At 37.3% G+C, this 25,641-nt stretch overlaps 2 protein-coding genes across 2 annotated transcripts in view; both read left to right on the top strand.

Annotated features, from left to right (window-relative positions):
* The window catches only part of LOC109084830 (terminal nucleotidyltransferase 4B-like), a 30,214-nt gene extending 12,953 nt beyond the window's left edge, over positions 1–17,261 (top strand). Inside the window, exons 2-12 of the mRNA XM_042760356.1 lie at positions 3,863–3,986; positions 7,654–7,700; positions 8,933–9,053; positions 9,147–9,254; positions 10,286–10,414; positions 11,991–12,204; positions 12,333–12,459; positions 12,997–13,106; positions 13,186–13,370; positions 13,702–13,851; positions 14,214–17,261. Of these exons, the coding sequence (XP_042616290.1) occupies positions 3,863–3,986; positions 7,654–7,700; positions 8,933–9,053; positions 9,147–9,254; positions 10,286–10,414; positions 11,991–12,204; positions 12,333–12,459; positions 12,997–13,106; positions 13,186–13,370; positions 13,702–13,851; positions 14,214–14,342 (1,444 nt within the window). The 3' untranslated portion in view covers positions 14,343–17,261. The remainder of the gene's footprint in view (positions 1–3,862; positions 3,987–7,653; positions 7,701–8,932; positions 9,054–9,146; positions 9,255–10,285; positions 10,415–11,990; positions 12,205–12,332; positions 12,460–12,996; positions 13,107–13,185; positions 13,371–13,701; positions 13,852–14,213) is intronic.
* Positions 17,262–17,577: 316 nt separating this feature from the next.
* The window catches only part of LOC109080760 (adenylate cyclase type 2-like), a 33,311-nt gene continuing 25,247 nt past the window's right edge, over positions 17,578–25,641 (top strand). The window contains exon 1 of the mRNA XM_042760352.1: positions 17,578–17,760. The gene's annotated coding sequence lies outside the window, so the exon portion shown is untranslated. The remainder of the gene's footprint in view (positions 17,761–25,641) is intronic.

Raw genomic sequence — 25,641 nt, 5'->3', positions numbered from 1 at the left:
CATGAAAGTGTAATTTGTTCAGACTGGTTCAGCTAATGTGCATGTATGTTTAAGACTAAACTGAAAGCTGAGATTAACTGACATCCACCACACTGAGATTGTTCTGAAACAGGGACTTAAATGTTCAATTTTTACAAACTTGTTTAGGGAAACAAACGCTCCAAAGGAGCCAGGTGTGAAAACGTCCTATAAGTGGCCTGTCTCCACTGACTTTATTTGATGCTGTTAAAAAGATGTGAACTATGTAGGATTTTTTTTCTCTTATTTTCTTTTATGCTTTTGGCACACTTTTATGCAAAGCAGCTTACATTGCATTTCAATGTACATACACCATTCATTGTGTACATAATATCAGTTCATGCATTCTCTGTAAATCAAACCAATGACCATGGCATTGTTAGCTCCATGTTTGAGCTACAGGAAGTCTATTGGAACCACTTAAGTCATGGGCAAACTCAGCACATGTACAGAATGATGAAACTGCTTGCAGCAGCAGCTACAGTACATGTTCATAAATAAGGATGGCGGCCAGTTTGGCAGGCATGTGCAGATTCAACACTTGTCGTGGGATTGCCACCTGGCACCAGAAGACCAGTGTTAGTAAAAAGCTGGAAGAGAATGAGAGGTGATAGCAGGTGCCTTGGCACAGTAATCTGAACATACTCAACTTGTATGACACCAAGAGATTATTTCAGTGAATTAATTCTGCTTCTTTAAGCAGCTTGCATGTTGTAGTATATCTGCAGGTGTGTCCCATGCAGTGTTAGATGCTGCTACCATTGCTTGAATTTAATGTTCAGGTTGGAATAAACTTGGACTGCTATGTCAGGTTGGGTTGAGTTAATGGTGCCCTGCTTTCTAGGGTCAAATTATTAGAAATGAGTAATAATGAGGTGTCACCTAGCTACACTCTTCCTTTCCTGACTGAAGCCTCACTAGCTGTAGTAACCTGCCTTTGAATGTTTACTTAACTGTAACTAGGGTGTGAATTTGTTTCTTTGTTCTTTTCTTATCCTGAGTCATGTTAACCAATGTTCTCATCGCTTACATGACAGCATATAATATCATTCAAAAGTTTGGTGGCAGTAAGATTTTTTTTTAAAGGAATTTATAATTTTATTCAGCAGTGGAGCATTGAATGGATCAAAAGTGACAGTAAAACATTTATAATGTTACAAGATTTCAATTTCAAACAATTACTGTTCTTTGATGTAAACTTTCTATTCATCAAAGAATCCTGAAAAAATTTATCATGGTTCCATACAGAGATGTAGTTCGCTGACAAGCTACGCGATTATGAACATGGTATTGTGTAGCTTGTCAGTGAACTACGGCTCTGTGTATTAAATGCCGCTCCATCTGAATGCACGTGATGGAGATTTACTACTAATCACAGAACCAGCTTTACTGACGAGATGCGCATGACAATCACATGCAATTTATCGTGCAGCCCTAGTTCACACAGAAATTTTAAGCAGCACAACTGTTTTAAACATTGATAAAAAGAAATGTTTCTTGAGCAGCAAATCAGCATATTAGAATGATTTTTGAAGGATCATGTTACATTGAAGACTGGAGTAATGAAAATGTAATGAAAATTATTTAAATTAAATAATTTAAATTAGTAATGAAAATTCAACTTTGCCATCATAGGAATCAATTACATCATAAAATATATTAAAATAGAAAACAGTTTAAAGGCCGTGTTGCATGGTTAATTTTTCAACGAATTTGTGCAATTTGCTTGTTGGTAATGAACATTTAAACTGTTATCCGTTGTATTTTATGTTGTTGGGTATCACAAAATGGAATAAAATACGAAAAAGTAGGTACTATCTTACAGCGGTTTGCAACGATTCTCCTTTCCCCACAATGCATTGCATTACGTCACATTGGGGAGAGAATTTACCAAAGCCCGCCTTGAGAGCGACTAGAGAGACGAGTAGTAGACGAGAGTATTCAGATAGCGCAGATTATAGATAAATACATAGATATAGATAGATAGATAGACAGACAGATAGATCGATAGATAGATATCGACCAACAGCGACCAAACGCACTCACTTCCCTACAGCACCAGCTTTCCAACGCAGTTTCCACACAAGCACCAGCCAAACATAACGACAGACACGCGGCTACGTTTGCAACAACATTTTCACCGGAGGAAGAGATAAACGCTTAGAAACGCCCATATAGCTAGTATGATGCTTTCTATTTCTAGATGACAAAGACAAAGTTACCCAGTACGACACTATGACAAAGGTTACTGTAGGGCTGGACAATATATCGAACGATATGACCATGTGCATCTCGTCAGTAAAGCCGGTTCCATGATTAGCGGTAAATCCCCATCACCTGCTTTCAAATGGAGCTGCAGTTAATACACAGCCGTAGTTCACTGAGAAGCTACGCTATATCGAGTTCATTATTGAAGATGAATCGCCTTTGATAATGAACTCAATATAGCGTAGCTTGTCAATAAACTACGGCTCTGTGTATTAAATGCAGCTCCATTTGAAAGCAGGTGATGGGATTTACCGCTCATCATGGAACCGGCTTTACTGACGAGATGCACATGGTCATATCGTTCGTTATATTGTCCAGCCCTAGGCTACTGGTACTTATCTGAACTAACGTCATGATCACTGCCACTAGATATAAAGAAAACGTTTATTTTTCACTCGGCGCTATCCAATGACAGTAAAAAAAAAAATTATATATATATATATATATGTGTGTCTGTGTGTGTGTGTGTGTGTGTGTGTGTGTGTGTGTGTGTGTGTGTGTGTGTCGTTATTGTGGACTGCTGCTCGTATACTAGCTCCAGTGCGTCATTGCTGCATTGCTAAATGATAGCAACTCACCAGGACACTTCACCAACTCTCCACTCATTCTCCTCGGACCATGCATTTAATTGGCTTTGACGGCCATCAGTTCTTGGCAATTCCTCATTTGCTCTCTCACATCTGGCTGGTTCAAAAGTTATAGGGCTGCGGGCCATCATACCTGTTGGCTCTTGCCACCTCTTCCTCATCCCGAGTTTTTATCGCAACGTTACAATGTCCAAAAATCGTTTTTTTTTGTTTCAACGTGTACCACTTGCATAAACACTGCGTTCGTAGGCAGTATTATCCGTAGGGGCTGTCATTGTTGTTTCGCGTCCTGTGTGACGTCGGAACTCAGAGTACATCGATCTAGTACGAGTTCACGGGTGGGAAGTCACGGGTTTGACTGCCGTTCCGGTGCACTTTCACGGGTTTAAGGTTGGAAAAACACGGGTTACGGGGTTGCCTGGAACGCGCATCATACTAGGCTGAGGCTACCTTTCCTCCACTTCTCCCCAATGTGACGTCATCACCGAATTGCGTAAAAATGTAAACCGTTAATACCAAAAAAAACGTAAAAAACTGGTCTTTAAGGCCATTTTTTTGAGACATTTTAAAAATGATATACATATCTTGAGTGATTTATGTACCCATTAATCGACAGTGGTGGTTAACCTGCAACATGGGCTTTAAATTGTAATACAAACAATTTTAAGTTGTAATATGTCACAATACTACTGCTTTTACTGAATTTTTGATCAGATCAAAATCATGTAGTTTAGGTGTACTAGGAAAACAAACACATTTGTATGCATTACTATTAGGTGTTATTTCTTATTCTGTCTTTATTGATATTGATTTACACTCACAACAGTTTAGGTCACCAGAAACCAGGTTTATAAATAACAACACCTATTTGTGGTACTGTGCCACCAAATCACTTTAATGTAGTATTTGAGTTAAATATTAAAGAGCTTTATTGTCAATAATGCAGTAACTCTTTGATTATGTAACACTTAATTTCTCTCTCTATCCAGGCTGCATGAGGAGATAAAGGACTTTTATGAGTATATTTCTCCTCGTCCAGAGGAAGACCACATGAGGCAAGAGGTGGTGGCCAGGATCCAGAGAGTCATCAAGGACTTGTGGCCAAATGCTGAGGTTAGTGTTATTCATATGATTGTCTTCTTGGGGTTTATGTCATTTGTATTCTTGAATATTTGGATGATGAGAAACAATCAATAAGCCACCTGCCAAAGAGGCATAAATACAAACACTTTTTCAGAACTTCTACTTGAGCTTTTAAATATCAAAGACCATATGTGAATTTGTTCTTGCAGTAGTTCACCATTACACAGTGGTGTGATGGACATTCAGAGATCTAAATATAGAGCCTTGAGGGACTCCATTTGTAAGTTGTCACTGGAACCTGTCAGATATAAAAGAAATACTCTTCTCAGTTTACCTGTATATCTAAAAGTATTTGTTTATTGATTTAACAATGAATTTGCTCTATATAAATTTTTTACAGTTTGCGCTGTTCAATCCAGCTATTTTGAACTGATTGGTGCTAGTCATCTTATTTCTATTCCAACTGGAGCTTATGGATGTTTTCTAGCAGAGAAAAATATGGCCAATGGGTGTACAAAGTGAAATAATAAAGACACATGATGTGGAAATTTAAACTGCACATAATCTGCTAATAGAATAGCACAGCTAACTCAGCAGTGATCCTTCTGTGCATTCCACAAGTGGCAGGACATTCTGTTGCTAAAATGTAGTTGTAAATGCATGGATAATGAGCTGAAAAATAATTTATTTCTGGTTGTAACTGTCTTTATATTAAGCTCAGAGTGCAGGATAATGTTCCAAGGAAGCATAGGCTAATCTGTGTAATACCAGAGGATCACATGTTTCTTTGTAGTATATGAAAAGTAGCCATGGAACTTGTAGCAAAGACATGCATTTGTATCAGAGGAGTTCTTCAGAGGCATGTTTATGTTTGAATCCCACAGTGTAGTGTTTGCCGTCCTGCTTTTACACATCGAGGAAACCGATTTATTTTTAATTTATATTTACTTGTGCTTATTAAATTATGGAGTGCATTATCCCGTAGGCTTGCATAGCATGTAATGATTAGGGCTATTCCGAATACCATTTTTTGAGTTTTGAAGCTTCGGTAGTAATCAACACCGAATATTCTAAGCTTCGGAGGGAGGGGGCTGAACATATTCTTCTCTCTAAAATCCGTGTCTACACCGTGTGCGCGCAACAAAATACAATAGAACCTATGCTATGTCTACACTGGATGCGGCGCACGCGGCTGACAAATACCTGACATTAAACTGCTGCTGCGTTCTATTTATGACGTACTGACACAAATTTCAAATGATTTTCAATGGTGGCTTTGTCGTGTCCAGTGTAGACGGACTTTAGCTGTTGCTGCGCGACACAACAACCGTCGCGTCTGGTGTAGACATGGTGTAATAAAGGCAGGAATCTCTGTGTGTATGTCTGTCTGTTTGCATTTTTATTATGTCGAGAACCGTTCATCCAATCGACTTCACGCGTGGCGTGTGAGTTGCTGCGGACCCAAAGGAGTGCAGTGTTGCATTTTGGTGCAATATGGACATGAGACACGTTCAGAATAAATAAACTTTTAATAAACTACAGAACAGTTTGAGCAAGAAGCTGTGCGCCTCACGCGGGCAGGGCTTATATGCTCCGAGAACGGACACTGCACTAGTGATACAAAACACACAGGTCTTTTAAGAGCAGTACTTTGAATACAGACAAATTATTATTAGGCTGGGCTACTGTACGGGTTATTTTTTTTTTTTAATTTATGACTACAGTTTTCAAAAGTATTTTCCAAGCAAATAAAGTGCGCGTTTATATCATGTGTAAAATTACTGATTAACATGGTGGATAAAAGCAGTTTTTTTTTTTTTTTTTTACACCAACAATATACTAGGCATGGGCCGATTACCGGTTTCAAGGTATACCACGATTTGAAAATGTCACGGTTTAAAAACCACTAATATTTTCCATTATACTGTTCCTGCGGTAGCCACTATTTTCCATGTCTCCTCAATGACTGAAAGAGTAGGAATCACTCAGGCTGAGTGCAGTGTAGAGAGTAACACTGACCCCTCCTCCTCCTGTTGGTGTAAGCGAGCGGTCAGTCACGTATAGGATGGCTGAACTTAAGGCTCGGGTACACTTCACATTCAGCGTTCCTTTCCATCTCGTGCACAGCCACGTCCGCACAGCTTTCAAAAGTATACTCAACCACAGATGATATACACACACTCTCACTACCACTATACATTCACGAGCCCTCTTGACAACGAAAATAACGTAATGCCGACGGTGCGTGGATAGCCGAAATATACTTTGGCCTTTATGCGATCTGCAACCGGACGTTTTTTGCCTTATTGCAACTCTCTGTTCTGCACTTGCACAAACTGCTTTACAATGCAATCATTTTCCAAAATGTAATTTATGTGATAATATGAAGTCTGTTAACGCCGTTAACACAGGCCAGAGACGAAGACGGACGCACAGAGAAAAATACTGTAGCAGGCAGATCACTCACTGTTCATGATGCACAAACTATTGGAATAAATCCTCAATATTTATTTGGGGGTTTATATGAATGTGTTTCTGAGGGGAGCTGACTGTCTTCTGAAAGGTTTACATGGTATAATTTCACAAAACTTGCCAGAACATTCTGTTTTTGCTTCAAATTGGGTTATTATTAAATCAAATTATGTGTATGATTATTATTATATAACTAATGATATGAAATGATATAAATGATATGTATATGAATTATATAACTAAAAATAACTGTAATTACAGATTTAGGTTAAATAAAGATGTCAGTTCTTTTTAGGAAAAAAAAAAAAATAAATAATTCTACTGTTTCTAATGTTCTGTATGTTGCTCAAAAACAAAATATATTGTGTCCAGTGGGAAAAAATATATATATTTTTTTACCCAGTTATTTAAAAATTTCAGAGCTGTAACAACAATACTGTGATACTGTGAAACCGTGATATTTACCGGCCCATGCCTACAATATACTATATGCGTACTACTTACAAAACTAAGGTGATTTTTCAAACTTAATGTGCTGTAGTGGAAGGCCAGTTTCAAATCGCATATCTGGCACACTGTCTTTGTCTTGTCCTCACTCAATTTAAAGTGATCCCACACAGCTGAGGTCTTGGCATTTTTGTCTTCTCTTCCAGATGAACTGAATCATGATGTTCACTCATGGTAGATTCATATTCAAGAGCGAATGAAAACCGTTTCGCGGGGGATGCCAGGTGTTCGAGAAAAAAAAAGAAAGAGAATATTTGAATCTCAAAATTGAAAATCGAATGCCAACCCACCGAACGAATATTCGAATAATCGAATATTCTGGTCCAGCCCTACTAATGATCAACATATATTATATTATATTATATTATATTATATTATATTATATTATATTATATTATATTATATTATTTTATATTATTTTTTTTTATTACTTTATTATTAAATATTATTTTCTGTGTTAACTAACAGTATACACATATTAATGTACTTTAATTTACAGCTCTTTCACCAAAAATGATTGTCTTATGAGTTCACATCTTTCTTGCCATTTTCAGCCCTAGTTTGTTTCTGCAATGTTATTGCACTCATGTACTCAAACACCAGAGCGTCTATATGTTCTGTGTTAAATATGAACACAGGCTGGCTGTTGGGACTAATATTTTCATAGGTAGATTCTTGTAAGAGCAGATTTAATCTGTTTTTCTATTTTCTGATTCAGGTTGAAGTGTTTGGCAGCTTCAGCACAGGCTTGTATTTACCTACAAGGTAATGTTATGATTTTATTCTCTTTCTACATTTTTTACACTCAGCACAATATACATATGATCTTAAATGTTATTGTACATACACCTGATTTGTTGTGTGAATTAAATGAAAGTCTAATTTTTGTAATTGTGTAAAATAATGTAATATGACAAGTATTATGAATTGTGTTTGTGTCTGTGTGTACTTTTTGTGTGCTTGCGAGGAGAGGATTAAGATGTGTAATTTTAGCTCTGCTTATCCTGCTATCCCAAGTCTGTGAATTTTATTTAATTTTTTAATTTTACATTTTTTTTTTTTGTGGCAATCTCACATCACCAGTCATACTGCGTTTATACTCCACCTGGATTACTGAACTGTGGCTTAGTGGAATAAATCTGTCCGTGCCAGTACACAAGTGTGCTAGTTGCTTAAACAGTTGAGTTTCGTATTCAGTTTAGTACGTCCATAAATTCATTTGTAACATACTTGGGTGCCCTTACATAAGTTAGTTTTAATTTATTTAAAGGGGTTTATAGTGTTATCAAAATTTTTACATAAAAAAACCCCAATAATTTAGAAGTAATTGGCTATGTTCTGCCCTGTTTTTTTGACCCCCTCATCAGAACGCTCTGTTCGAATAGGTGTGGTGGATTGTAGACTCAGAAGTAAACACCCACCGCTATGATTGACTAACAGTTGTGTATGTTTGACATCCTTCATAGATGGACGCTGCTGAGATTTAGGTTAAAAATGCATAAATACTCGCTACATATCAAACAATCTGTAATAACAGATAAAGCAATAGTGACCATGTAATAAAAAGAGTTACTCACATTCATGTGGTGAGACATTACTGTCAGATCCAATATAGAAAACTCAGCACAGCATCGTCTTTCAGTTTCAATCTTTCTGAAAATCCTGCATTGAATTGTGCCTTGTTTATAAATGATTCCTCTGTGAAATTAAGTGAACAAAGGACCAAGTTCTAACTGATGCAGTCTTGATGTTCATTAAAAATAAACTTCATCCAGTCTTTCCTAATGTTAGGATCAGAAGAAAGGCAATGCAAAGACTTTCCACATCTTGGCACTGCACAGTGTCTTGTCTTCGAAGCCAACTTTATTGTTTGGTTTCTGCGTAGACCTGCGTTTGCCTCTTAAACTTGTTCCAAAACAACATTGTTCATTCATTAAGAAGAAAATCATTTTTGTTTGCTTATATTTAACACTTTCTCCTCTCCCTCTTTATACCAGTGATATAGACTTGGTGGTTTTTGGTCACTGGGAGACTTTACCTCTCTGGACTCTGGAAGAGGCGCTACGCAAGAGAAAAATTGCAGATGAGAACTCTATCAAAGTCCTGGACAAAGCAACGGTAGGCGCAGTGCTTTGTGTCATACACGTATGTAGGATGATTTTGATGTCTGTCAGAAATCCCTGCTTGTGTTAATGCTCTGTGTGTTTGTAGGTTCCCATCATTAAACTGACAGACTTGCACACAGAGGTAAAAGTGGACATCAGCTTTAATGTACAGAACGGTGTTAAAGCTGCAAAACTCATCAAGAACTTCAAACAGGTGAGTGTGGAGTCCTCTTTCAACTCGAGCCATAAATTAAGAGGGAAACCGAAATGATGACCGTTTTCGAAACTCACTTGAACTGGATTTTCAACATCTCCTAAAGTCAAGTGCATACTACAAGACTCAAGTCCGATTACTACCTGACATGAAGTCCTAGCTCGTATCATGTGCGTGATGTTGATTCTCGTCTAGAGTGTGTTTGCTTGTGAGGCGCGCTTCGACTAGTTGCAGATGCAGTCTAGGGATGCACCGAAATTTCGTCCACTGAAAATGATCAGCCAAAAATTATATTTTTGGTTTTGGGCCAAAAGAGAAAAACAGCTGAAAATATGATTGATTTTTTAATCTTCATAAAACCAAACCAGGCTCCTGTCCGCAACATGACGTCATAATGCGGTAGCCCCGCCCACCACTATTGACTGACAGGTGCATCTTACCATATCCTCAGCTCTCAGTGTGTTGTGCCATGTCCGCTATTTTGTCTGCGTGAGATTGACTGTGTCGCATCCATCTTTACAAAGCGGCTGTGAAAAACTATACAAGTACATAAATGATTCAAACTACCATTCCGAATCCTGTTTCTTCTGCTGTAGTCTCTCCTTGTTCTGGGTCTGAGTCCGGTTCACACATGTACAGCTGAATACCGGTCCTCTCACTTTTGCTCATGTTGCTTCTCCTCTCTGTTTATTGCCATACGCAAAGCAGAGGCGTCTAGGCTCCGCCCCCTTCTGGAGTCGGGCGGGAAGTTGCAGCTCATTTTCATGTAAGGGAACACACCCCTGAAACAGCACTTTATAGACCCGCCCCAAAAATGACACATTTCAACACGTTATAATAAACAATCTGTATGGTATTTTGAGCTGACACTTCACAGACACATTCAGGAGAGCCAGTAGATTAATATTACATCTTGTAAGAAGGGGCATAATAGGTGCCCTTTAAATGTGAGGTGGTCTTCAGTCTTGTAGTTGCATACAACAGATTTATACAGATTTATTTTCTGACTTGTATTTGTGTGTGTGTTTTAGCAATTTCCCGTATTACCGTACCTGGTGCTGGTTTTGAAGCAGTTTTTGCTGCAAAGAGAGCTGAATGAGGTTTTTACGGGAGGCATCGGATCATACAGTCTGTTCCTCATGGTTGTCAGCTTTTTACAGGTAACACACTTCTACACATTCTACACAAGCATAAGAGACTTAAAGCTATAACAATAGTGTACATTAGAATTAGGGGTTGCACGACTACTGATTTCTGCTAGTCGATTTCTTATTTAAAAAATACTCGAGTTACTCGACTACTCAAGGTTCATGCTACTGTAAATGAAACGACATGAGAAAGTTCTTATCAATAAATGCTTAATAATTCATAGCCTAATGCAACAATTACATATGTAAATTGTCAAAACTTTCTAATTATGACATAATATATTTAAACAGCCAGTATTTGTATCTGTATTTGTATCTGTAACAACCACAAAATTATTTGTATCTGCATTCGGATAGAACGTCATACAGTTACTTGATGAGACCGTTTTTTTTTTTCATAGTTATCACTGAACAAGTAGGCATATGCCATGTTAAACTAAAATAATCATTAATTTCTAAAAATAAATTTATCATGCAAGCAGAAAGATGTCATGACAAACGTTTAGTGATCATTTGAACTCGACTGAATTAATTCAATGCGCACATTTTCATTACGCAGGACTCTTTAAGCGAGTCTTTTTGTGAACTTCACTAAACAAATGTGCATGGGCCATGCAAACCAGCAAAAGATAAAGATGCAAACGTGTAGGCCAAGTAGAAAATGTATCTGTATCTAAGTTGATTATTAGCCTACTCTTTAGAGAGACCTGGTTTGGTTTTGGAGAGACTGAGGCGCGCAGCGCGGCTGTTTGATTGGTGAACGCGCTGTGCTTGTTCCATTCATTCATTTCATATCGTAGCCTAAGGTTTAAATCATTGCGTTTTAAATATATACAAATAATATAACGTTTATGATGTATTATTATAGGTGATATTACTCTTGGAAAGCTCTGATTTCTGAGAGATGCACGGAGAGGCAACAGCAATGCGGTGTTTGATTTGCGCTCTTTTCATTCATAAAGTTTACATTCATTCACTTCACACACTCATTATTGCGTGACTTTAGAGGTCTGTGTATAATATTGCGATGATCCCCTGGCTCAACTGTTATCTAGCAAACAGCAGAGTGTGCCAGCTACAGCCGAATATTCAGGCAGAATTATTCCTTGTCAGTTTCTGAAGCCATTATCCGTGCCATTCCGAATAAAGTATTCTGCTTCGGGCGCACCCCTAATTATTACATTACATATTTTAATTTTACATGCAACATAGATAAAGTCATAGAAAGTAACCGCTACATGCAATATTGTAATCCTAAAATTTACGTCATACTTGCAAACTCTGTGCATGCATTATGGTTAATGCAGGCTCGAGTAGTCGATTGTTTCCGACAGCGCTGACTAGTGGTTGAAGTAGTCGATCACTCGACTAGTCTATGCAAACCCTAATTATAATACAGCTTTAAATGTACACAATTCAACACGCATTGTGAATATCAGCTTGCTAAAGCTTGTTTTTGTTATCCGAGGTATATGCATCGTCAGATTTGCCTCCAGAGTGAAAATCAACTATTTAATGATAATTGCTCATAGGCTTTTAGCTAATACAGCAATTTCATTATAATTGTATCTGCTGTTTTATTTCTCAGCTGCACTACAGAGAGGATGTGTGTAGTTCAAACCCAAACCTGGGTGTACTGCTGATTGAGTTTTTTGAGCTGTACGGACGGCATTTTAACTACCTGAAGACAGGGATCAGGATAAAAGACGGTGGCTCTTACGTGGCCAAGGATGAAGTGCAGAAAGGCATGCTGGATGGGTACAGACCCTCTATGCTTTACATTGAGGATCCTTTGCAGCCAGGTACAAACACAAACCCTCACACACACATGCACATTTTTAAACAGTTCAACTGATATGTAAATGCCATCAAAGACTGTATGGAAGATGTTCTGATTCTTATCATTTGTGTATGTGTGTCTGTGTCATAGGAAATGATGTTGGGCGAAGTTCATATGGGGCGATGCAGGTGAAAGAGGCTTTTGATTACGCTTATGTTGTCTTAAGTCATGCTGTGTCCCCGATTGCCAAGTTCTACCCCAACAACAAGTCAGAGAGGTGAGACAAGGAGAACTGTATAAAAGATGTGTGCGTTTAATTTTCTTAGTTGTGAAGGCTGGGCAGAACATTAAACGTGTTTCGTGTTATTTCATGAATTTGAAAAAAAGAGTTTCTGTACTGACCCATGATGTAATATGTAGTGCAGACACTATGACAGCAGTATTCAAGCTCTCTTGGTTTAAGACGTGTGGGGGGAATATGCACTCCCTTATCATACGTAGATAATGGGTCACATTCACTTATATTTACGAGGGTTATTTGTATTTATACACACAGGAGAACTTCTCAAGATTACGGCATAGTTTACAGCACGTGTATATGCATGTGAATTTCTTCTTAACCTTGTTTTAATGTTAATGTATTTGGGGTATTCTAAACACCCAGAATTAGTAAATTGCATAAAACTGTAAAAAGCAACAACTGCAAACTGATATGGAAACTAATATTAATAGTCCTAGGGGGAAAAACTACTGTGATTGAAATCAGGATCTACTCGGGATGGGATTCATGATTGGTCTTGTCTTCCCCCCACAGTATTCTAGGTAGAATAATCCGTGTCACACAGGAAGTAGCGGAGTACCGTGACTGGATCAGTGCACAGTGGGGCCAGCGGAGCAACAATGAGCCGGTCCTCAGTTGTAACGGTGAGACATTATCCCTGAGCTTATTTTGATCTGTGTTTCACTTTAGAAAGCTGAATATCCCTGTTTTGTTTCTCCATAGCAAATGATGTCACGCTGCACGTGGAGTCTGAGGAGCTTGATGAGTGTAATAATAACTTTTCAGAAGATAGTGCGGTGCTTCCTACCGTACCCCGGAGCAAAGTGTCATCAAACTCCTCCTCTCCTTCCCCCTCTTCCCCTTCATCCTCATCTTCATCTTCAACAGCCTCTAGCTCGAGTGATGCGGTAAGTTCTATACATGTATCCGTGCAAATCCACATTTTCTCTTTGGACACACTTAAAATGTTATATAGATTTTCTTTTTATGTGTAAATCATCATCTTTGTCTATTCCTTACTTCATATTAAATATGGAAAAATGAATAACATTCACTTATTTATTTCTGTTCATCTATTTTCTTACCCTAAAAATAGCATTAGATGCTGTTTTAGCATAAAACCAAACACATTTTAGATACTGTATTGGTCAAATATTATTTCAAAACCGAAAGCAAATGTATTTTTGTATTTGTATACATGTATTTTTTATTATTTTTTTGTTCACTGGCTTTCTACAGGACTCTGATGGAACCCCCTATAAAACTTTGAAAGCTTTGGGTGGCCGGGGCTCTAACTCTTACAGTGAGAATACAGAAAGGAATCTGTCCAATCACAGATCACAAAATCATTCAGCAACAACGCCCACCCCCACTTATAAGGGCAATAAGGTGAGAACTTGAAGGGATTATGATTCCATTTATAATTGAGACATATTGGTTCAGTATCCCAGTAGGCAACACTTTACTATAACATTCAATTCGTTAGCATTAGTTAACAAATTCAAGGTATCATGAATTAATCTACAGTACTACAGCATTTCTTCATCTTGTTTACTGTTACTGTCTACTGATACATTGTTGTATTTTTTTCTTGCATTTTTCCTCTGCTTTATCCTAATCCAGCTTTCTGTTAAACCTGGCATTGTGTACCACGACTGTGTATTATACCATATATGTTATGAATGAACATTGTCAGCAAATTAACAGTGAACAACTGTATATTAATATAAATGTCTTTTTTTTTCACACAGAGTCGGCAGGTTGCTAAAAGTGCTCAAGGGCCACCCACCAAGATCCAGCAAAACAGCAAGTCCCAAAAAACCAACATGAAGAAGAGGAAACCTCAGCGTGAGGTAGCGCATCAGGACCTGTGTAGATAGGGGGAGCTGTTCTTTCAGACTTAAACATGCTTTTAATGTCTCTGACCACAGAAGGGTGCTGCTGGTATCATCTATCTCTCCTGTCCCACTGTTTAAGGGATGTGTGTGACTTTGTAAATGGAAAAGGAAAAGGGAAAGAAAAAAAAAGAATAATTAAAGTGGGGCATTGGCCATGGGACTGGAATCATGTGGGAGAGTGTAGGCCTGATTTCCACTGGCTTCTGCACAGCTTCTGCTTACTGCCCGTATGGGAGCTGCACTGCTCTACTGGAGATGTGGAGGACCAGAGAATGTAGGAGAGAGAATTCAACTTGAGCAATACCTGAAGCCCGGGACTTTTGCCTCACTGAGGACAACGGAAATAAAAAAGGACTCAAAAAAAAAAAAAAAAGTTATATTGAAAGTGCAAAGATTTTTAAATGTGTAAAAAAAGAAAGAAAAGAAAACGTAATTAGTACAAGAGAAATTATGCATGTTTTTTCTTCTTTGAAGAGTGGTTCTTGTCATATACACAGATTATACAAATAGTATAAAAAAAATACAAAAAAAAAAAATAATAATAATAACAACCCAAAAATATCAAACATGGAAATGGTTTCATAATTTTATAGTATTGTTAAAATTTTGCCATGCTATAGATGTACACACATTAACTGCACAACAGCTCCTCACAGCTAAGTGCGGGTTTGGGTTCAATTGCCAACACTTATCATCAGCCTCCTCTGCTGTTCTGTTGTTTGTGTAATGATGTGGTTGGGCAGTGTAAGAGAGGTGTTAGGAGTTGACTGCACATCCAAAAACACACAACTCAGCACACACTGTATGAATGTGTGTGAGCGGTCTGTCAGCGAGAGGAGTAAAGTGTGTTGATGTGGAAATTTGAAGAACACTACCACTGTTGTTTTCAGGTGATCTGCCCATCACAAGATAAGTTGTATTTGTTAATGTATTTATTTTTATCAAAGACAGTGGATTTCTATATGCTGACCGCAGAGGCCAGACATGTTTTGTGTTCCGTCTTATGGCTGAATGGCAAAACATGATTGTTGCTTGTCATGTAGTGTGCTATAGATTTTTTCTGAATGTCAACTACCCTTTTTCCTGTAACAACTGAGTGACCAAGTTTATTTCTGAAATTACATTTTAACAGAGATATAGAAAATATGTTTTAAACGTTTTAATTTGTGGCTGGTCTACTTAAAGGGAGATGAGGAGAATTATTTGGTGTGATTTTTATTTTTTTCTCCATTCCACTGGAGCTTGATGTATTGTATAAGAATGCCTGTTTTCTTAGAAAATATTATTGCAATTCTTCAGATAACCAGTAGGTGGTGGTGTAACCTAAGGTTATTTTATACGCAATAATTCCCTTTTTTTTTTTTTTAAGATTTGCCTAATATTTTTCACAGGTCTCTGGTGTAAGTTTGAGAGATGATGGCTTTTGATGAGTCAATATTAGTTACTCCACCTGTATTGAGTATATATGATGCTAAAATTCAAGCCAGTAATATGTCTTAAAACCAGATGGATGCCACTGAAATAGAGTGAGAGAGATGCAGAGATAGAACAGTTGGAGGGTCATTAGTGCCACAGCCAGTGCTTTTAGGCAGGTTTAGTCCACATGTATCCATGATCATCCATGCAATAAAAGTTACAGCACAACCATAAAACACCAAGCTGTTCTATAAAATGTCTGTTCAGCACCTCTTTTCTTTGTTTTGAAAAGTTGCTATACATTTTGTACTCTCATACTGTGTGAACTAAAGGTTGTTTGGACAATTTTTGATATTGTTTAATGGCTTGGTATAGGACATTTAACATACCAGTGACTGAGCCAAGCAAATGAATAATGTTCTGTAGTCAGCTGGTACAGCAGAACCAAACTTAATGAACACCATAATTAAACCTGATATTATGTTCTCCATCCAAGAACCAGTCACATGGACTAAATGTCTCAAGTTCAACAATAAAATGTTTTATTTTATTTTTTTGCTTGAATTCATAGCTCTGTTTTGGTTGAGGAAATTGTAAAAGGTATTTTTTTTTTTTTTTTTTTTTATAATAGGTAGCAAATTTACTTGTTTACACACAAATACTGTTACCTTGCCTTCAGAGGAGTTTTGAAAAATGTATTGTTGGGTTGCAGTTGCATTTTGTCACTGATGTGTCACAAATTTGTAAGTACACCAGGTTTAATATGACACTGAAAGTGGTGATAATCTTAAATGTGTTAAAGTCCCACCTCTAATTGTGCTCTTTGACTGTGAGAGATCCTCGTTGCCCTAGACAGACTCAGACATTTACCTTATCCTCATCTCTGTTCTCTTTGGCATGCCAATATAATACTTTGCTATTTATATGATCTGTGATTTATTTGTTGGCCTATATATGAAGATAATAAGGCAGTGGGAACAACTGTGCTGCTTGAGCAGTAATATAACACTTTCCAAGATCAGTCACCAAATAATAATAATAAAAACATTGGTCATAGATGCTGTTTAATTATACTTTTTGTATATTTCCTACTTGTAGTGCGTGTCTGTGAAGTGTAGGCTATTCCAGCTGGTTCACTGATATGCACAAAGCACAGAACTGCAGCTTTCACAATGTTTCAACTGATTTCTCAATAGTCATGTCTATGGTAAAAACTGGTAATCCCAAAAATAAGCAAATATTGATATGCATAAACGATTCTATATTTTATTATTTTTATATAATATTTCATGGTTGATCTTTTATTTTGAAAAGAAAAAAAAGTTGTTTTGAGGCTGTGTCACTCATTATTAGCTCGTATAGGCTACTATTAAGACATCGATATGTTTTGTATATTTTTGTGAGAATGAAAAGGGAATAATCAATTTTGGACTCAATCATAAGGAATATCTGTATTCTACAATAATAAAACGCACTTTAAAATCAGCAGTTGTAGCTGTGTTATATGTACAATTTACATTTATTTTTCTTGCAGAACCCTTCCCATGTTTATATGTGTGTGTGTGTGTGTGTGTGTGTGTGTGTGTGTGTGTGTGTGTGTGTGTGTGTGTGAAGTTCAGTTACACAAAAATGGACACTTGCATTGTGTGGACATGGTTAGAAAAAAATAAAATAAAGTTGAAGTAAATGCAATCGTCATTTCTCACAGTTGAAACCCCGCAGAAAGACTAGAAACACCCGAAGTCATGTTTTTGCTGCACGCAGGGAGGCGCGCCGCGCTCAAAGCAGACGTGATCCTCAAGGTAGTTTCCGCAGCGCGTGCACAGTTAGCGATCGAGCCGCTTGAACTAGAGCCTCTGAGAGAGAAACAGTTAGACAAGAGTTTGCACAGTCAAACACGGAACTGAGGGCCAAAACTGAATGTATCTTACTGCTGTGGGTTTCGGCAGTAAACAACAGTTCAGCGTGCGACGATAGCAGCCAGGTGAGTGAAGTTTCTCACTACAGCGGATTTATTACCTGTAGGGAAACTGAGCGAACAGAGATGGTCTTTTTATTACTATTATTATATATATATTGTAATATTAAGTTGTTCACATTTTCAGTTAAATGAGTGCTTTTTTTCTATTGTCTTTGTTCATCTCTACAGCGCTCTTTCGTGTCTGTAGCGCATCAGTTCGGCTCAGAGAGAGAGAGAGAGTAAACGTTCCTGACTGAACTGTTTAATTATTGTATTATGGATACATGAGGAAGGATTTTGTAAAATATATTTTTCTCGTTGGTTTGAAGTATCATATAGCTCATCTTCATTAGCCCTGTCCTGCGAAACTGGGGATAGCTACATGTATGGTAGGGTTACTGAGGTGTTACTTGGGTCCCAAATCTTTGTGAACACAGATAATATGGTGTACAGTTCGCCTGACAATGGTTTATTTCAGATACAGCTGACGCGTCAATCTTCACGCAGCGTCTGCTATATAGTGGAAGTAACTGGTTTTTTTCTTGACATAAGTGGTCTCTGTACAGGAAATGAATATCTTATCTAAAGTGCACTGGAGGCTTATCATATGCAGTGTACTCTGAGCAAACAAAACCATCGGGCTTACCATCTGAAAGTGAGAGAAGGACGGGGTAAGACAGATGCCCTCAAGGCAATCAATTCAACTCAAGTGGATTTGGAAAAAAAAAAAAAAAAAAAAAAAATCAGAAGGTTCAGTGGAGCATTTTACCAGGACTGCAGAGGTGAGTGAGACCTGCTGTAGAAGCTCATCGTGACTTTTGTCTCCTTACCGTTGCTGCTGTGCTTTTCACGTGGTGATGTTGAACTCAGAGTTACCCTGTCTTCCAAGAAATGCTTAGTTACAAAGGTTTGACGGGTGTCTGCTGGACAATAGGGTGCTTTGTTTTGTAATGTTGGTTTATTTGATTTCAAGAGCACAGTATGTAAGAAGCAGGTTTCCCTTGGTCATGGAAGACATGGAAATATCAGGAAATTCTGAACTTTGTTTTGCCTGGAAAAATGATAGAAATTATTTTAGTGAATAAAAATGTTTCTGCTTATGCACTGCACTTACATTTAGAAAGTGAAACCTCCATGTGCACAAATATCTTTATTTGTTTGTTTAGAGACTTTTGTACATTTGTGGAGATCCACTCCGGCAGTCTTTAAGATTTGTTAAAAAATAAATAAATAAGAAGAAGAAGAAGAAGAAGAAGAAGAAACCTCAAGCATGAACGACTGGAAAAGTCATGGTCATAAAGGGTGGGAACCCTTACAAAAGCCATGACTGAAGAAGAAACTTTACATAGGAAGAAGTAATTTTCCTATGTAAATTCTAATTTTCTGGTAATTGTTGCAGATAAATGTAAAAATAAATATAATATTTAAGTATAAATGTAAGTAAATATTAGTGTTTTCAGTATGTTTCCAAGTCGTCATTGTTACAGTTCATATTAAATTGTTAACACTACAGTCTACTTTACACATTGTAATCGGTTAGTATGAAAGTGGGGATTAAATAATATTGACATTAAATCAACCATTGCTTAATTTATTCAGAAACGGGTAATGTTGTAAACTAAACATTTTGTATCTTGACAGTAACTGATGTTTAACAGGTCACACATCTGATCTTACCATAAGCACAGTCATTGTGGCTTGGCTGCCATAGTCAGCACTGTACAGATGAACTCTTCCACTCATAAAAGTTCATGGGCGATGAAAAGATTCAGGCAGCAGAAAGTGATTCTGAAATTTTGCTATGACAAAATCTTTTTCAATAGCTCTTTTGATCTTTGGTCTCTAAGAGCAGTCAGCTACTGGAACGGAACATTAATGTTGTCAACCATTTACCAGTATTTAAAAATAATATTTTTACATTGGAACAAGTGAAAGGGGTTGTTTATTTCTTTGGTTTTGGTTGTTAATCCATATTGGCAAAATTAAAGTATATTTTTAGAACTAAAACTGTAAACTCAGTTGTTTCATATGTGTGATGTTCGGTCAGCACTTCTAATGTCTGTTAAATTGAGTTTTTGGACTTCTTGACAGCAGGCTCATATTGTTGCAAAAAAATATGCTAGAAAGTGCTAAATTAGCTGCTTAATGTCACCATATATGGAACATTGATTGTCCTGCTTGATGGCAGACTGGAGGGTGCTTTCATGTTGAGAGTGAGTGATCTATAAATTCTTTGAGCGTTAGATGTATAGGTTTCATTTTGACATGAGATGCCGCCTGCTGCAGGACACTTTCATAGGCTTTAGTCACTTTTGAGAAATGCACGCTATGAGCCTTTAAATGTATATACAGTACACTTACTGTATGTAGCATATACACAATGCAAGTAGATTGGTGCACCACCCAAAGTTGCACTGTTGTGTTGTGTTTTCTGCAGGAGTTGTTTGTTCTGGGCATCTGCACTGTGTGAAGTGTTGAGTTCACTGAGAGCATAATGCTGAAGCATTATGGTCAGACTGTTGGTAATGTTTACATGCATGAGTTAAAATGTATATGTAAGCATTAGTGAGCTTTCCCAAATTGGACCTTACACTGTCTTAGAATGTTGCAATTCAGTTTCATTGATAATTGAATGATAATTTTTGTAGTTTGCCTCGTTGATCTACAATAAGAACTTTTTAACTGTATAAAGGACTCTGTGCTCGCTGACTGCCTATTTCCTCTAAAATCTTAGTACTATCCAAGCTTCTGGTATAGTATTGTCTAATAGCAATTTGCAGTAGTAAACTGTTTCTGTCATATTTAAAAAAAAAAAAAAAAAAATGTTGATTGATTGAGCTGTTGATTTTATGATTAAAAGGGACATCAGGTGCAAAATTCACTTTTACATGATGTTTGCTTATAAATGTGCCTTAGCAGTGTGTGGACACAACCTGCCTACAATAATAAAATTAAATTCACTTCTCTTTTTTTAATCCCCAAAAAAACCTAAAGAGTCTCAATTATTAAGCCGTTTAGATTTTCTGAGCAATATGACATCATATTGTTCAAGCCCCGTCCACGGCCAATGACGGATTGTCTCATATTAGCATATTTCTCCCCTCAGCCAGTTGTTCGCACTCTAGCAGCTGTAGCAGCAACGTCTCATAAGCAATGCAGGTGTTTTGTAGTTGGATGTAGAAGAACATAAGAGTCTTCGATTTCTCCTGACATCAGACCCACTGAGGACGCAGTGGATTAGTTTTGTTATTGATGGTAATGTGCCACCAAATACACCTAAATTCGTTTATGTCTGCGCAAATCATTTTACTCCAGACTGCTTTCTGAACGAGGGATAATTCAAGGCAGGTTTTGCTAAAAAGTTATAATTTTTATGATTGTTTGCAAATCGCCTATCCTCTTCAACGGAAGAGAGGGGCGGGGTGAGCAGAGCTCATTAGCATTTAAAGAGACATGCACCGACATGCATCTATCTTAACTTTAGCTCCTTGCATTCTTTTTTATCATGTAGACAACAGGTTAAGTAAAAATATTAATATGCAATATAGTGCATATATGTAGCAAAATGCTCCTCTTTATATATATATTTATTTTGCTTGTGGATGCCAAATGGTTATTCTGAGGTAAATGTATTGTCTCTTATTTTAAAAGACACACACAGTCGCTCCCCAAGACAATGGAGAACTGCTAGATTACTTATCTTTAATTTGAGAAGCACATGGATGGACCCCCTCTGACCTTTGACGTGTTCTCCACCCTTCTCTCTCGAGATCTTTAAATGGTAGAGAGGTTAAACATTCAAGTGTGTGTGTGTGTGTGTGTGTCTAGGCTGTGCTTCACTGATGTGTTTCCCACCCCTGCCCCGTGTGTTGCACACTCCCTTCCTCCTGTGGAGATTTTATGGAGTTAACCATCCATGGTGCACTTTCAGGGAGTGACTTCCTCAGCTTACTTTGGCTTCTTTTCTTTTCTTTTCTTTTCTTTTTTTATTACTAAATTTGTTACAAATAATAATAAATAATGAATGATTCCATTTTTGACTTAAAGGTTTACTGTTGTATTAAGATAATTTTACAGTTTTCTTTTTATAACATGTTCTGTGAGGTTAGTGAGTAATATAACAAAAAAAAGAAATCTTTATTTCATTTGAAAATGTAACTATATCATGATTTAAAAGGATAGTTCACCCAAAAATGAAAATTACCCCATGATTTACTCACCCTCAAGCCATCCTAGGTGTAAATGACTTTCTTTTTTCAGTCGAATACAATCGGATTTATATTAAAAATGTCCTGGCTCTTCCAAGCTTTATAATGGCAGTGAATGGGGGTTGAGATTCAATAGTCCAATAGAAGTCCAATAAAGTGAATCCACCCATTAATAAAAAGTCCTCAACACAGCTACGTGGGGTTAATATAGGTCTCCTGAAAAATATCCATATTTTAAACTTTCTAAACTGTAATCTCTAGCTTCCGCTAACTGACGTACATGTGTTCATGAGAGAGTCGTGTTCCAGCGGATAAATAAAGTTCTATTCCAAGTGCACCACACATGAAGTGGTCAACATACTGTAGGGTAAATGTAAAACAAATTCACTTGTTAAATATATTTGCAGAAAAGATGAAATATGGAGGCAATATTGTACACACTTGTCTTAAACACATCCTATATGTTCAGAAATAATATAAGGAAAATGCTAAATATTTCTTAGCCAAAATGTTGACAACTCAAAAAGTCAAAACATAAATTGTGTTGTCCTTGGTGTATTGTCAACGTGTCTAATTGTAACATTTGCTAATATATATATATATATATATATATATATATATATATATATATATATATATATATATGTTGCTGTTCAAGCTTTGTGGGCAGTGAAGCATGTGCTGAATGATCTATTTTAGATTTGGTCTATTTGAGTTGCTTAACAGCTTTGTGTTAAAACAAGATCTCACACTTGTGTGCTCAAAATGTGTGGAGGAGTTGAAGAGTTAGCAGCCATCTCTTGAAAAAGCGTTCAGCTTAGCAGGAGTCAAATTCTAAACACTTCAGTGTCATCAGGTGATTGATAGGGTCTCCTGTGTGTGTGTGTGTGTGTGTGTGTGTGTGTGTGTGTGTGTTTAAGGTGTGTGTGTGTTTATGGTGTGTGTGTGTGTGTGTGTTTGGTGTTGTCCCCTGTAGTTTTGTCCAGTTTAGCTAACCTCCTTGTGAACACATAAGAGATTTGACTTGATACAGACGTGATAGCTTAGTGCACATATATATTACCATTCAAAAGTTTGTGGTCAGTAAGATTTTGCGGTAACACTTTACAATAAGGTTCCATTAGTTAATGTTTTTAATGTATTAACTAACATGAACAAACAATGAACAATACATTTATTACAATGAAAATACAGTCGTTCATTGTTAGTTCATGGTAATTCACAGTGCATTAACTAATGTTAACAAGCACAACTTTTGATTTTAATAATGCATTAGTAAATATTAAAATTAACATTAAGTAAGATTAATAAATGCTGTAGAAGTATTGTTTATGCTTAGTTCATATTAACTAATGAACCTTCGGTGTCACATGATCCTTCAGAAATCATTCTAATATGCTGATGTAGTGCTTAAGAAATATTTATTATAATCAGTGTTGAAAACAGATGTGCTGCTTGATATTTAAAATTGTGGAGATGCTTTCAGAAACTAAATGCCTGTTTACACTTGGTCACTTTTTCTTTGAGCGGATAGCTATCTTATTTGTTAAAATGGTTAAGTTTATACTTGTCCATATACATGTGTCTCCACCAAATGGATATAAATCCGATCTTAAATTCCTAAGTGAGTTCGCATCAACAAAAGCAACAGATATGCAATGAATTTTATTTATCATCAGCTAATTTCAAGATCAAAGACTGCAACTAGAGAGAGAGCGGCTTCAGTACTGGAAAGATAAGTTAGTCTCACTACTTTTAATGAAGATGATTGTGTGTTGAACATCTGCAACTTACTTTCAGTTTGCACATCAGGTTTAGTCATATCTGACTACATTTCATATAGCCTGCAGTGGGTATAGAAAAAAATCACCCCCATTTAAAATAATCAAATTTTGTTGCTTTGCAGCCTGAAATGAAGACGAACACAGTTTTTGTTTTATCCAGCTGTATTTACTCAGTGCAACTTATAACATCCAAGTGAAAGATATAACACCAACATGTCAGGAAAAAAAAAACAAAGGGAAAAAAATCAATCACTGAGTTGGAAAAAGGATTACCCTCTTGTGTCAGTATTTTGTTGAGCCACCTTTTACTTTAATTACAGCTTTTAGTCTGTTGGGATTTGTCTCTGTCTCTACTAACTTTGCACATCTAGACTTTGCAATATTTGCCCAATATTTGCAGAACTGCTCAAGTTCAGTTCAGTTTGATGGTGAGTGTTTGTGGACTGCAGTCTTCAAGTCATTCCACAGATTTTCAGTGAGGTTTAAGTCTTGTTCTGATCAGGCCATGCAAGGACATTCAGCTTTTTCTCCTTCAACCACTGTGTGCTCAGTTTTGCTGTGTGGTTTGGGTCGTTGTCTTGTTGGAAGGTAAACCTTCTTCCCATTGATAACTTTCTGGAAGAGGGCAGCAGATTTTCCTCAAGAATCTGACGATATTTTGATCCATCCATTTTTCCTTCTACCCAGAAAAGTGCTCCAGTCCCTGCTGCAGAGAAACACCCTCATAACAGAATATCATCACCTCCATGCTTTACTGGAGGAATGCTGTTATTTGGATGGTGAGCTGTATTGGATTTCTGCCAGACATATTGTTTGGTGTTGAGGCCAAATAATTCAATTTAAGTCTCATCTGCCTCAGAATCCTCAAGGTGCGTTTTTGCAGAACTCAGTCGAGACTCGTGACTGCATGTGGTCATAAATTCCTGCAGCTGCTTCGGAGTTGCTGTAGGCCTCTTGGTCACCTCTCTGACCAGTTTTCTCCGGCTCTTTCATCCAGTTTGGAGTGTCGTCCTGATCCAGGGAGGGTCTGTGTTGTTGTACCAAAAACCTTCAAATCTTAGTAATAGACTTCACTGTGTATCTAGGCATTGATATAGCCTTATCTTTGGATTGTATCCATCTCCTGACTTGTGCCTGTCCACAACTTTATCCCAGAGATCTTTTGACCTTGCCTTGCCACCCATAGCTGATCGCTTGCTTCAGCTGCACTACCAAGGACCGAAATGCTCCAGGAAAGCTCTTCTCATGCTGAGCTGATCAAAATGACCACAGCTGAACACAGTTGATGACCACAGCTGAACACAGACAATGGCACACAGGCTTAGTGTGCCATTGAGAAGGTGATTAGCTACATCTGACTGAGTTTACAAGTCATTTTAGGAGGTGTGTGTGTGTGTGGGGGGGGGGGGGGGGGGGGGTGATCCTTTTTCCAACTCAGTGAGTTTTGTATTTCTTTATTTTTTCTGACATATTGGTGTTATATCTTTCACTTGGATGTTATAAGTTGCACTGAGTAAATACGGCTGGATAAAACAAAAACTTTGTCTTCATTTCAGGCTACAAAGCAAAAAAAAAGAGACTGTTTTAAACGGGGGTGATTCTTTTTTATACCCACTGTATAACACGCTCTCTCACACATGTTTATTATTTGAACATTTTGGGAGGAGTAAAATTTACATATGTGGTTTCAACAACCAGATGCATTTACACTTGTCCAGTTTCATTTGGAATGCGTCCCAGAGCACCTCCTGAAGTCTTGAAAGCGTTTCGGTTGACACTTACACCTGGTCTTTTCATGATCGCATTGTTATCCAATCAGAGAAAATGCATGAAGTGTAAACAGGTCCTAAGATTCTGTGATGATTCTTTGAGATACAAAATACAGAATATATTTAAATAGATTTTTTTTTTAA

The sequence above is a fragment of the Cyprinus carpio genome, chromosome A7 (genome assembly GCF_018340385.1).
Source record: "Cyprinus carpio isolate SPL01 chromosome A7, ASM1834038v1, whole genome shotgun sequence".
In the NCBI taxonomy this organism is placed as follows: domain Eukaryota; kingdom Metazoa; phylum Chordata; class Actinopteri; order Cypriniformes; family Cyprinidae; genus Cyprinus; species Cyprinus carpio.
The sequence above is the reverse complement of the archived record's forward strand: the minus strand, read 5'-3'. Positions and strand labels throughout refer to the sequence as shown.